General features: G+C 37.5%; 1 protein-coding gene across 3 annotated transcripts in view; it reads right to left on the minus strand.

Moving 5' to 3' along the window:
- LOC127451266 (cysteine--tRNA ligase, cytoplasmic-like) overlaps nucleotides 1-12,838 on the minus strand; it is a 24,538-nt gene extending 11,700 nt beyond the window's left edge. Inside the window, exons 1-10 of one of the 3 annotated variants that reach the window (XM_051715820.1) lie at nucleotides 12,681-12,836; nucleotides 10,034-10,270; nucleotides 8,161-8,252; nucleotides 7,914-8,002; nucleotides 7,465-7,561; nucleotides 7,213-7,311; nucleotides 4,546-4,695; nucleotides 3,532-3,672; nucleotides 482-570; nucleotides 238-359 (exon numbers count right to left, since the gene is read on the minus strand). In XM_051715820.1, the coding sequence (XP_051571780.1) occupies nucleotides 238-359; nucleotides 482-570; nucleotides 3,532-3,672; nucleotides 4,546-4,695; nucleotides 7,213-7,311; nucleotides 7,465-7,561; nucleotides 7,914-8,002; nucleotides 8,161-8,252; nucleotides 10,034-10,270; nucleotides 12,681-12,702 (1,138 nt within the window). In that variant the 5' untranslated portion in view covers nucleotides 12,703-12,836. Of the gene's footprint in view, nucleotides 1-237; nucleotides 360-481; nucleotides 571-3,531; nucleotides 3,673-4,545; nucleotides 4,696-7,212; nucleotides 7,312-7,464; nucleotides 7,562-7,913; nucleotides 8,003-8,160; nucleotides 8,253-10,033; nucleotides 10,271-12,680 lie in introns of all 3 variants that reach the window. The other 2 variants (XM_051715838.1, XM_051715830.1) reach the window with 2 other exon arrangements.
- Nucleotides 12,839-13,258: the final 420 nt, after the last annotated feature.

Below are 13,258 nucleotides of genomic sequence, written 5' to 3' on the forward strand. Positions count from 1 at the left end.
CAGATAATTCTTGCTCACTGTATCCACTTTTCTGATTAGGATAGCGCTACATGCACATTATTGGCAGTCAAGATGGATGTATCTCCAAACACTACCCTAAGCGATTGACAGTGCATACAAGTGTATATAATAATTATGTGTACCTTCAGTGGATTGCATGAACCAAATTCTGCCTCATTACAATTGCAATAATGCAAACTTGCTCATGTAATATGATTCCTGTTTTCTGAACTGTACCTTCTCCCTCTTGAAGAGCCTTCTGATCACCAACAGCCTCTGGTACCAGTTTGGCATAAGAGTGAGAAGGGCAGGCATCAAACTTTGCTGTGTCAAAATATACTGATCCATTTGATTCGTATCTAGTGAGAGAAGACATCAGAAACAAAACTGACAGGTTCTGAAAAGCTAGCCTTATTTAAAAGGGTCATATCATGAAAAATCAAAATACTCAATCTAAAATGAAAGGCAGCTCTGCTCCTACCCATAACCATTGTCCACAATCCTTTTGACAAATGCCACGATCTCTGGCACATACTCACTGACCCGTGTGAGAACATCAGGAGGAAGAACCTGTCAATCAACAATTGCCTTAAACACCCTTTTTTGCCACTGCTCAGACTTTTGATATTTAAACACATGAATCTAAATTGTTTATGCTAAACATACATGTCAACACATTAGATACAAGGCATAATTGGATCATTAACTTGTTTAAAGGACTGCTTTTTAAGTTTGCCCTTGGATTTCCCATTAAAGTCAACATGAAATCAAAACTGACATATTCCTGGGGCCTTTCTTCGTATGTCGCTTAATACATCTGAGATGATATGATGTATTCCAGATCTTCTAATATGCTAATTCCTCTCTGGCTAATTCTGTTCTTCAAACACATGAGCGGATTTGATGAGAATATCTGGATTGAGTTGTCTGAGATAATTGTGCGTTCCTGCGTTTACTGAAACGGGCACATGTATCGATACTCAAAACCATGATCAGCAATGCAGCAATTGGTTGGTGACGAGAGACCAATGTAATGACATTATAGTAAAAATATGAATATACTACAAATCATTATATGTATTTATTTATTGATAAACACTTACAGTATATAATGGATTTGATCAGCGGTGAATTCTCAGGGCCAGCAAAGCCTTCTCTGCTGGCCTAAAATGCCAAATAAATACATCTGGTTTATCCAGTCAGAATTTATTCAAAGTGTGACAACTGTTTCACAAATCACATGCCCAAAGCCAAGCTCATTAGCCGAAGCAGCGCGTGAGTCTGAGCTCCACCTCGTCAGGTCTTCAGAATTTCTTCAGAATCCCTCAACAGTGCAAATGAATGAGCAACTAAAGTCAGATTGTCAGATTCATCAGTCAATCAGATTGATTTATTTGTTCTTGGTGGGTGTGATCTTTAGGAAATGTTCCGGTCGAGGCCTTCTAGCTGGCCTTGAGCGACGCAATCATGCTTTAAGTGATGTACGTAATTCAAGAGAGAAAAGCATGAGATCTTGCTGATGAGTCGGCTGTCACTGCCACATCACCATTGAGAAAGGGATCCTTATGGATTTAAAAACAGGAGATGTTCTGCATGACCGTGTGATTGCTTAATTTATTAAACAGGAAAAGAGGACTGATTTTCACTTCAAGTAAACTGGTAAGTGCTTTTTGCATTGTTATAGTAACATCAGGAGTTTTCTGAGTGTAAATTAGGCTGCTGGAGCATTCAGTGTCGGATCAAGTTTTGAAAAGTAGTGCTGTGTTACATTCAACTCGGAAAGTCGGATTTTACAACTTCCTAAAGGAAAAGTGCAGTGGAATGCATCTTGAAGTCAGAATTACAACTTGTAGGCTCGTGCAGAAATTCTCAACTCCGATTTCGCCGAGATGTAGGGGTATGATGTCACACAAATATGTCAACATTCAGGGAGATATACAAAGTAAGTGATAAACATTCACTTTATTATGTAATATCGATAAATGAGTTTGTTTCCACATTACATGATATTAAAGCTTGTTTAACAAACACTTGCAGAAACAGGTGTATAAAACATTATAATCTCTTTTGATAATCATACACCTGAAGCACAAATGCTAGCGCTGCAGGATTGTTTATCAGTTGGGTTGCTAGGAGACATCTCTAATGAGAGTCAAACCCCTGCCAAGCTAAAGGGAGCGTTGCAGTTCCGAATATCGGGGAATGGATATCGGCGATATCAAATATTAATATCTCACATCTGATTTGAATGGAACGCAGGTACATAACCATGTATCCTGACGAAACGAAATTTATTGCAAGCAACATTTAAATCGCAAATATTATTAGAGAGCTTTTTCTTGGTATTATAGACCTCGTTGGTAGATTCATATGAAAAATTATGATTTTGAATGTCTGTTCGGGAGACATTCATTTCACAAAACAGTCATGCTGCAGTTCAAATTAGGCTTGCTTGAGCATTAAGTGTCGTTTCAAGTTCTGACTTTTGTGCGTGGACGTGTTTTTAAAATGTCAATTGGTATTATTAGTTAGCTGTGACATAATGTATGATGTCCAAAGGCATAGGGTGTCTTTTTAATTGTGAAACTGTGTTTTCTTAATGGCATGAATCACACTGAAGGCCTAGACTGTAAATGCACGGCCCGCCACTGGATTTGATATTTGTATATTTGTATATAACATAAATATGTACAGTACATAAAAATACTTTTTAAAAAAGCCTGCGTTCTTACATGGCCAGAAAACAATGGAAATCATGAAAGATTTTTATATTATGAAAGATGTACATGTTTTTAATGGCACAAATAAAGATATGGCTCTTTTATTTAGTCCATTACCTTTCTTGAGCTGTAGAGGGCGCTAAGAACCGAGGTCAATTCAGCCAGATTGCCTTAAAGTTAATGCACAAAAAAAATGTATGACTTATAAACATTTATGAAGTAGATTACTCCCTCACGACTAAAGCTGTACCTCTAAATGAACAAAATGCGCTGTACCTATTATAATCTACAATATTATTATTATTTTTAAATGATTACTAAAGTATAATCCTGTTTACGTTAAATAAGCCTGCTCCCAAGCAGGTTTGAGCTTACAGACCAGTTGCCATGACAGCAACTCCGAGATGTTCTTTGAAGAACGTAACAATCCACGATAGGGTCAAATCGTCGACAATGAAATCCAGATAACTAACTAACTAATCAACGTACGAAGAACAGGCCCCTGGTCTTCTCGTGCATGATTCATCAGTAAACGTTGTTCCAATGCAAAAATGCTCAGCTTCATAATCTTTTCTCTAAATACTGCACCTCTGAAAAGACCTTTGTTTTTGGCTGATGTCCCTAAGCCTTCTTATTTTTCAATATGTAATGCCCTCGTAACACAGTATGAAATTCCTGATGAATAAAATCATGTCCCACCCCACTTTATTTCTCGTTAAATATCCTGTCAAACTCAGAAATACACCCAATTGAAGAATGGGTTGCGAACTCTGTTTCATGTTGACTTTAACAGCTATATGTCTTCACTCACATTCAGAGCTTCCATGTCTTTATGAAACTCTCCCTCCCAGTACTTCGGCAACAAAGAGAAGATTGAGTTTTCGGTCACTTGGCTACCAAACTGGGAGTCTAACCAATCTGACAAAAGATCCTTGGCCTCCTCCAATAAAACCTAAAAAATCAGAACAATTAAGAAAGAACAGAACAGAACAGAACAAATAAAAAATATATAGTTTTAAGACTACACCACAAATTCACAATACTTCCTGTCAAAAGACACAACTACATTAATAAAGTCGGCACTGAAAGACATCACTCGCCAGATTTCCAACACTGTGGAAACTGATCAAACTAGGTCACATTAAGAGCTTTTACACATATTGGCTGTCTCTTGTTTGGAAGGCTGCATGCTAGGTAGGAAGCATCCTTTGTAGGATGCAGTATACCAAGTGTCCTCCTTTAAACAAGCCTCTTTTAAACGAGACGGCCTTCATAGGACAAACAGAAACGGAACGTAACATGGTTGCTATGACAGCACGCGACTCTTTAACAAGCGCGAGCACTTTGAGTGAGAAGGGAACAAAGTCCCTTTAGAAGGGAATGTATGAAATACATTTTAGGAGAGTTATAATGATGTAAAGAGAAAAGAAAATAGATTTTACAGGTGTACTTTTAGTCTAATAATTTATTTTAATTATATTAATATTAATATAATTATACATATTATATACTCTGCACCCATCTACTGTGGTACTTCAAATTGGGAATTAACATTACTTGCGTTTGAACATCATATTTACGGGCAAATTGGCATCATTTTTTTTCGACATTTCCGCTGAAGCAAAGAATTGTGGGTTGTGAGTGCCCACGAAGGATACACCTCATGCATCCTCCGAATTCCCATGAAAGAAGGTCGCATTCGAAGGCTGCATTCAAAATGTCCTACACGCTTTTCTGAAACGAGACAGCCTCGATGACGTATGCGGCCGAGAAATGCAACCTCTGGAGGACGCAGCCTTCCAAATGAGACACAGCCATTGTCTACCTCTGCCTGATTCTGGATTGATCCGTCTGCAGCTTTGCTCTGCACTGCCACTTGCAGGGGACCTAGGGCGGCGTCAACTGCTGCCTCCAGTCTCTCCAGCATCTGCTTCTTATCTGGGTCTGTAGTCTCACCAAGCTTGGCTTTGAAGGGCTAAATACAATAAAACTAATTTATATTAAAGCAGAATAAAGGGGAAAGAGATAAAAGCTATGACAACATTTGCGAGAGGGCCAGTCACAAACTGTCTGGAGTGTTTGAGGTTGTTTTATTTTGTGTTCAGGGTTGCTTAAATGACTTTAGTGCAGTCATTAATTTTCGTTAATTAATGGAAGTTCTGCCAGTACTTCTTTGTGCAGGTTATATAAATCTTTACCTTGGTAATGTTCACGTGGAAGGTTTGCGTTTATTGCTTTTTACTGCATTATCAGGGCACACTGATAATGATGACTGATAATACAGCCAAGACTAAAAGATTTGTGAAAACAGGCGACAGTCCTGAACTGTTACAAGAAGGGTTTATTTCGCACAGAATAATTTGGATTTAGACAAAAATGTGACTGAGGAAATTATTCTGATTTGCGAATTGCATTTCTGACCACCTAAAATTGGTACTTTCAGCATTTGAAATGTACAAATGGATCTTAATGGGATAGTACACCTACAAATAAAAATTCTGTCATTATCTACATAAGGACGATGACACTACACGACTTTAACCCCAAGTTTAGCTGCCCGAGTCGGTGCTATTCTACGCTAGTTGGCTCAAATCTGCAGATTTTGGGCCAGTCAGAGTTGTGTAGTATATAATCATCCGCCACAATAATATAATGCATTTTAATTATCTGATTTATTATATTTATAATTTAGATTATATTTAAAATTATTTAAATAACTATTTATAATTCTTTAGTCCTTATATACTGAATTATTGTTCTTTGAGGGCCTTTCACAGCAAATATTTATATATGCAATTCATTTTAATTAATTCGATTAACTAAGTACAACCCCAATTCCGAAAAAGTTGTGACAGTATGAAAAAATGCTAATAAAAACAAAAAGGAGTGATTTGTAAATCAGATTCACCCTTTGCTATATTGAAAGCACCACAACTACACATTATATGATGTTTTACCTTGTGAATTTCATAGTTTTTTTGAAAATGTACAGTAATTTCAAATCAGATGATTGCAACACGCTCCAAAAAAGCTGAGACGGGCAATTTAATACTAAAAACAATTTGACGAGTTGAAATAACAAGGCGATGTGAAACAGGAGATGTTAAACAGGTGAGGCAATTGTGTCATAGTATATAAGGAGCCTCCAAAAACAGCCTAGTCCTTCAAGAGCAAGGATTGTTCAAGACTTGTCAATTTGCCAACAGATGCTTCAGCAAATAATCCAGCACTTTGAGAACAATATTCCCCAAAGACAAATTGGAAGGATTTTGGCCATTTCACCCCGTACAGTGCACAATATATTTAAAAGATTCAAGGAATCTGGTCAAATCTCAGTGCGTAAAGGGCAAAATGAAAACCACTTCTGAATGTGCGTGATCTCTGATCCCACTGTCTTAAAAAACATCATTGATCTGTAATGGATATCCTGAACATGGGATTACTTTAGTAACCCTTTGTTTGTCAACACCACTCGCCGCTGCATCCACAGTTGCAAGTTAAGACTTTACTATGCAAAGCAGAAGCCCTACATCAACACTGTCCAGAAGCGCTGCCGACTTCTCTGGGCTCATTCTCATCTTAGTCCACATTTCAAAATGATTTTGAAAAACAAAGCTGTCGTGTTATCCGGGCCAAAGAGGAAAAGGACCATCCAAGATGTTATTAGCGTCAGGTCCAAAGCCAGTGTCTGTATGGGCCAGGGGTGTGTCAGTGCCCATGGCATGGGTAACTCACATTTGTGAGAACACCATGAATGCAGACAGATATGTACAAATTGTGGAGCAACATATACTGCCATCCAGCACCATCATTTCCAGGGACATCCCGGATTTGTCCAGCAGGACAACTTCAAACCACATACTGCCCGGATTACAAGTGCCTGGCTGTGTGAGCAGAGAGTGTGGGTGCTAGATTAGCCTGCCTGCAGTCCTGACCTGTCTCTAATTGAAAATGTGTGGTGCATTATGAAGCACAACATCCTGCAACGAAGACCCCATACAATTGTGCAGCTAAAGACCTACATAATGAATGAATGGGGGAAAATTCCACTTTCTAAACTTAAACTTGTGTCTCCAGTGCCCAAATGCTTAATAAATGTTATTAGAAGAAATGATGATATTTCACAGTGGTAAACACTCGACTGTCCCAACTTTTTTGGAGCCTGTTGCAATCATCTGATTTGAAATGGCTGTACATAAAAAAACCCCAATGAAATTCACAAGGTAAAACATCATATAAGGTGTAGTTGTAGTGCTTTCAATATAGCAAAGGGTGACTCTAATTTACAAATCACTCCTTTTTGTTTTCATTAGCATTTTTCATACTGTCCCAACTTTTCGGAATTGGGGTTGTAGCATTCCATGTAATTAATTCGATTCAAATTTTGAATCGATTGACAGCCCTACTTAAAAGATTTGAAAAATTACATAGAAATATCTACTGTATGAGTGATGTACAGTACATTATTCAAGTTATACTTGCTTTTCCCCACCTCTCTAGCTGTTAACACATCCAGAAGTATCTGAGAGGGACTGGGCTTCTTCTCTCTATACTGCTCCAGCAGGTAGTTCTGTCGGGCTCTTTTGATGATCTGAAATGCAGAGGTCACACTGCTGAACATTGTCTTTCCTTGATGTGATATTTAGATTAAACTTTCCACAATAGTTTTAAATGACCAATTTGTATTTGGAAAATTAAAGATAACTATTTGGTAAATTAGACTCTATGCAAACACTGTTCTTACCTTGTCATCAATATCTGTGATGTTCATACAGTAGAAGATGTCATATTTGAAATAGTTCTTCAATATTCTCCGGAGGATATCAAAAGAAATGTAGGATCTGAAAAAACAAGGACAATGAACCATCATGAAACACAGTGAACCAATACATTAAAAAAGTACACAAAACAGCCTTGCAGCTGCATGGGTCTTGGATGTAAAACTATCTATATTGTCTCTCTACCATGTTCATGAAAACATATCAAAACACAATACATGACATTTCTTCATGAGCAGGATTACAGCCTCACATACTCAATACATAAACACTAAAATTCCTATGCCTGGATTGAATGACTGAATGGGTGTTTAAGCCATTTCATTGAGCATTGTAGTGAGTCTACTGGGCCATTTTGAACAGCTGGGATACACAGAAAACAAAGAACTCTATGAATGGCTGAGGAACATGTCACCTGGCATGACCCATGTGAGAAGCGTCATACACTGTAGGGCCGCAGCAGTACCACAGAACCCTGTTTCCCCTTTGTGGTACAAACAACTCCTAATTGCAAAAAACAAGACAGATATTAATTATAATGGCAGTTCATTATTCAGTTAATTACTGACGATACAATGAAATGTGCTGTGCCAAGTAATGTGCAATGTCCTATCCACATAGCTGAGGTACATGAGGCAGTGTTGTTGTTCTTTCTTCAGTACCTTGGTTCGTGTGAGGCTGTTGTAGAAACGCAGCTTTGAAATGTCTGTTCCTTCTGGGGGAGACCAAGATGGCTGCACCCGTTTTCCCTTTGCTGCAAGACAAAATACATTTTTTACCAAAACGACTTCATCTAGTACAAAAAAGACTTACTGATCTAGATTTATTTATATAACAGTCTGAAATTAATCCCAAAAGTAAAAAGTATCTGAATAGTAGGCATCTCTCTGTGTCAAGACAACAGGTGCACCATGGGAAATCGCTTTGGTTGCACACCTGCTTTTAAAGTGTACAAGTGGGTTTTCTATCTCATAGAAAACATAAAACATTATGTCAGCTACACTAGCACATCAGTGCTCAAGATTAAGGATTTTTTTCTGCTGGCCTGGTCAGGCCAATACTTCAGATTTTTACTTGCCCTTGCTACATTTTAACTGGCCTCACCACAAAATAATTAGCATTTTTATTTTTAGCAATGCATTTTTGTATGCGTTTGTGCCAGAAATAATATTTAGACTTTTAATTAAATGTTCAGTTGTATTTTCCAAAATATACAAAATAAATAAAACTAGCTTTACTGGAAAACGATGGCATATGATAAGAAGACAATAACGATTGGCTTACATTTTCAAATATGACACTTCCAAAAGTAGTAATTTCAGAAATTTTGACAATCACATCTACGTTAATTAATGCTAAGGAATATTCCGGGTTCAATACAAGTTGAGCTCAATCAACAGCATTTATGACAATGTTGATTACCACAAAAAGTTTATTTTGACTCATCCCTCCTTTTCTTTAAAAAAAAAAAAAAGTAAAACTCGAGGTTACAGTGAGGCACTTACAATGGAAGTGAATGAAGCCCATTTTTGGAGGATTTAAAAACAGAAATGTGAAACTTATAATTTTATAAAAGCACTTACATGATTTCTTCTGTTAAAACTCATGTATTATTTGAACTGTAAAGTTGTTTGAATCGTAATTTTTACAGTCACTTTAGGGTTTGTTGACATTACATCATCATGGCAACAAAGTTGTAAAATTGGATATAACGTTGTTATTTTAAAACACTAAAATCATGTTAACACGCATATTGTTTATGTCTTGTGGTTATACTTTTGAAATAGTGAGTATTTTAATGTTTACGGATTGACCCCCATTCACCTCCGTTGTAAGTGCTTCACTGTGACACAGATTTTTGCTTTTTGTTTTTTTAAAGAAAAGGAGGAACAAGTATAAATACATTTTTGTGGTACTCAATATTATGCCACAAATGCTGTTGATTGAGCTTAACTTGTATTGAACCTGGAATATTCCTTTAAATCAGCAGCATTTGAGAAAACAATGTTCGATACATCACAGTTTGCAAAGCATAAAAACACATTTGCAAGATCAACAAATGTAAGATTTAGTGACAATGCAGTGCAGGGCCAATAGAGCAATTGGCAGTGCTGTCCTGCTGAGACTCTCTCACACTGGCCATCCTTATTGTTGAAATGTGAAAGTAAAACAAATAATGTGTAACAAAACCATATAACATTGTCTTCTAATGAAATAGCGGTTTAAAAGCTACAGAGTCCTCAGTGTGGACCAGACACCTATATTTCATGCCATGCTGGTTGTGTCCAGAACACACTTGAGAAGTGCTCATCTTGTTTAGACTGTAAACTACTTATCAGTTTCCGGTCAATTTCCAAGAAATACGATGAGCCACCCACTTCCTCTAAGAACATTCTGAACTCTTGCAACACAAACTGCAGGTCCCGAGTATAGACACAACTACGTACAAGACCTAGAAACCACAATTCAGCTACAACACATCTTAATGCACAACAGGGCACTGACTAAGACGGGCCGTAAATTCTGTCTACTCACTGCTGCATTCTGGGGTCTGGTCATTCATTTGGGGCTTCAGGGTGGCTATGTGTTTGTACCAGCGCAGGGCGTGGACATGCCGCTCGGGTGGGGGCCCACGGAAAAGTGAAAAGGCTTCTGCGTCCGCCTGCGAAGGCCCATAGCCGGCCAGGTAACTGCGACTGCTCAAATACTCATTGAGAGCCTCAACCCTGCGAGCATCCTCGCTTATGCGCAGTAAGAAGCCATAATCAAAGGCTGGAAAAACAAAAGAGTATAGACACATAAACACAGAGAAGCAGACATTAGAAAAGAGCTAGAGGCCCCCTGTCCCAGCCTATGCACACAGAAGGACTATGATCCCACCTGTAATCCTTTCAAACTTAATTTATCTGAAACCTAAGCTGTAATTAATCAGCTCACGCAATTATACAACTATGTACTCATGACTGACACTTAATTTCACAATTGACGGTAAAGGATATAACTTTATGAGTCAAACAGATGTATAGGGAAGTGCAATCCTGCTGTGAAAATGAAACAGAATTGAAACCCTAAAAATTATGGCATAACCATTAGACATTAAAAAGTGTTATTTCACTTTCTCTTATGACATACACTGGCTGCCAAAAGTTTGGAATAATGTACAGATTTTGCTGTTTCGGAAGGAAATTGGAACTTTAATTCACCAAAGTGTCATTCAACTGATCACAAAGTATAGTCAGGACATTACTGATGTTAAAAACAGCACCATCACTATTTGAAAAAAAGTCATTTATTATCAAATCTAGACAGGCCCCATTTCCAGCAGCCTTCACTCCAACACCTTATCCTTGAGTAATCATGATAAATTGCTCATTTGGTACTAGAAATTCACTTGCCATTATATCAAACACTGCTGAAAGCTATTTGGTTCGTTAAATGAAGCTTAACATTGTATTTGTGTTTGTTTTTAAGTTGCCACAGTATGCAATAGACTGGCATGTCTTATGGTCAATATTAGGTCAAAAATGGCAAAAAAGAAACAGCTTTCTCTAGAAACTCATCAGTCAATCATTGTTTTGAGGAATGAAGGCTATACAATGCTTGAAATTGCCAAAAAAACTGAAGATTTCATACAAAGATGTACACTACAGTCTTCAAAGACAAATGACAACTGGCTCTAACAAGGACAGAAAGAGATGTGGAAGGCCAGATGTACAACTAAACAAGAGGAGAAGTACATCAGAGTCTCTAGTTTGAGAAATAAATGCCTCACATGTCCTCAGCTGACAGCTTCATTGAATTCTACCCGCTCAACACCAGTTTCATGTATAACAGTAAAGAGAAGACTCAGGGGTGCAGGCCTTATGGGAAGAATTGCAAAGAAAAAGGCACTTTTGAAATAGAAAATCAAAAAGAAAAACAAAGGAGCGGGCAAAGAAACACAGACATTGGACAACAGATAATTGGAAAAGAGTGTTATGGATCTTAACCCCATTGAGCATTTGTGGGATCAGCTAGACTGTAAGGTGCATGACAAGTGCCCAACAAATCAGCCACATCTATGGCAAGTGCTACAGGAAGTGTGGGGTGAAATGTCACCTGAGTATCTGGACAAACTGACAGCTAGAATGCCAAGGATCTGCAAAGCTGTCAGTGCTGCACGTGGAGGATTTTTTGATGAGAACTCTTTTAGTTCAAGAAGTTCTGAACATGTTTTTCAAATTGTAATAGTAATTTTTCATGTTATTAATGTCCTGACTATACATTGTGATCAGCTGAATGCCACTAGAAGTACCAATTTCTTTCCATAAGAGCAAAATCTGTCCATTATTCCAAACTTTTAGCCGCCAGTGTATATAATCAGATATACATCTAGGACAACACCTGCAAAAGCGTCACTAATACTTGATACGTGTAAATCAATTCCAAAAAACAGATTACTGTTATTTTATGAAATAAGTGATGCAATTCTGCCTGACCATGTGCTGAGGCCAAAATAATTATAATGATAATAATAATTGAATAAATGAAAGTTAGCGCTAAAAGAACAAGAATAAGTATGTGAATACAACCGTTATGCTAAACACCTAATAAAACAAATGTAGAGACATTAGTAACTTAAGTAACTCATGCTCAAACATTGAGTATTGTCATTTTATTAAGTCTTTATGCTTAATGTGAGTAGCATAAGTGACGAAACTTTGCCTGAACATATGCTGAAGCTAAAATAAATAAATAAACTAAAAGTTGTCAAATAATTAGTACGTTAGGCAACTGTTATGCTGTATAATCATATTTTGACAGACATTGAAATCTGTCACAGTAACTAACACTGAGAATAGTAAGATTTTGTTTAAGCTGTAATTTAAATAATTTCACTCCTAGTGTGTCACTTCAGCTGTCAAACCAATGTTCAAGGGGAACAATGCAAAATCTAACAGCAATAGGAGAGACTTTGGCATGTTGCCACATATAACATTACACGTTTACTATATGTTTAAGAACACTATATGAGGAGAGTGCGTAGCGGTAACATCCTGAAACATATGCAGGTCTGGCTAGTACCAGCTTTGAAGAACCATTTAAACAGGCCTAATGGGAACGATGTGTTGATTTTCTACAGCATACATAACTACCCTTTCATCGCGAGCGAACTGAGATAAGTAAATAGAGTTAAATTTACCTTGATCTTCTGTACCTGCCATTTTCCACTATCTGATGCAACAATAACGTGTCCCGGAAAACCAAATAGGAACTCACAATGAAACACAGAACACAGAAATGAAAGTGCCGTGAGCGCTTGTACTGATCTTCAGCTCATTGACACAGATTCTGTGAGTGCATTATGATTTGCAGATCGAGTGATGTTTTACCAGAGATCTAGTAAAGAGCGTAACGGTCAACTAGCGTGTTACGACAGTAAGACACCGTTTGCGGATACCATATAAATGAACGGGGAGAGCCGTAAACTGACACCTATCTATCACAAAATTGTCCGTGACTTCTCTTATAAAACAGCAATTTTATCGTGGTAAACTCCACACATAGCTAATTCCAAAAGGATTTTTTCATGTAAAACATGTTGAATATTTGCGGACAGGTGGTCAATTCGTTAAGTGATGAGCTGTTTCCTCACAAAAGCTGTTTATTCAGCATACTAAAGCATCTCCTCCATAGACATCCATTTATTCTATGATAGATATATATATAGCTATGATGCTAACCTTGTAGTAACATTAGATAGAAGGGCTCTGGCAGAGA

This window comes from Myxocyprinus asiaticus, chromosome 2 (assembly GCF_019703515.2).
Source record: "Myxocyprinus asiaticus isolate MX2 ecotype Aquarium Trade chromosome 2, UBuf_Myxa_2, whole genome shotgun sequence".
Lineage (NCBI taxonomy): Eukaryota > Metazoa > Chordata > Actinopteri > Cypriniformes > Catostomidae > Myxocyprinus > Myxocyprinus asiaticus.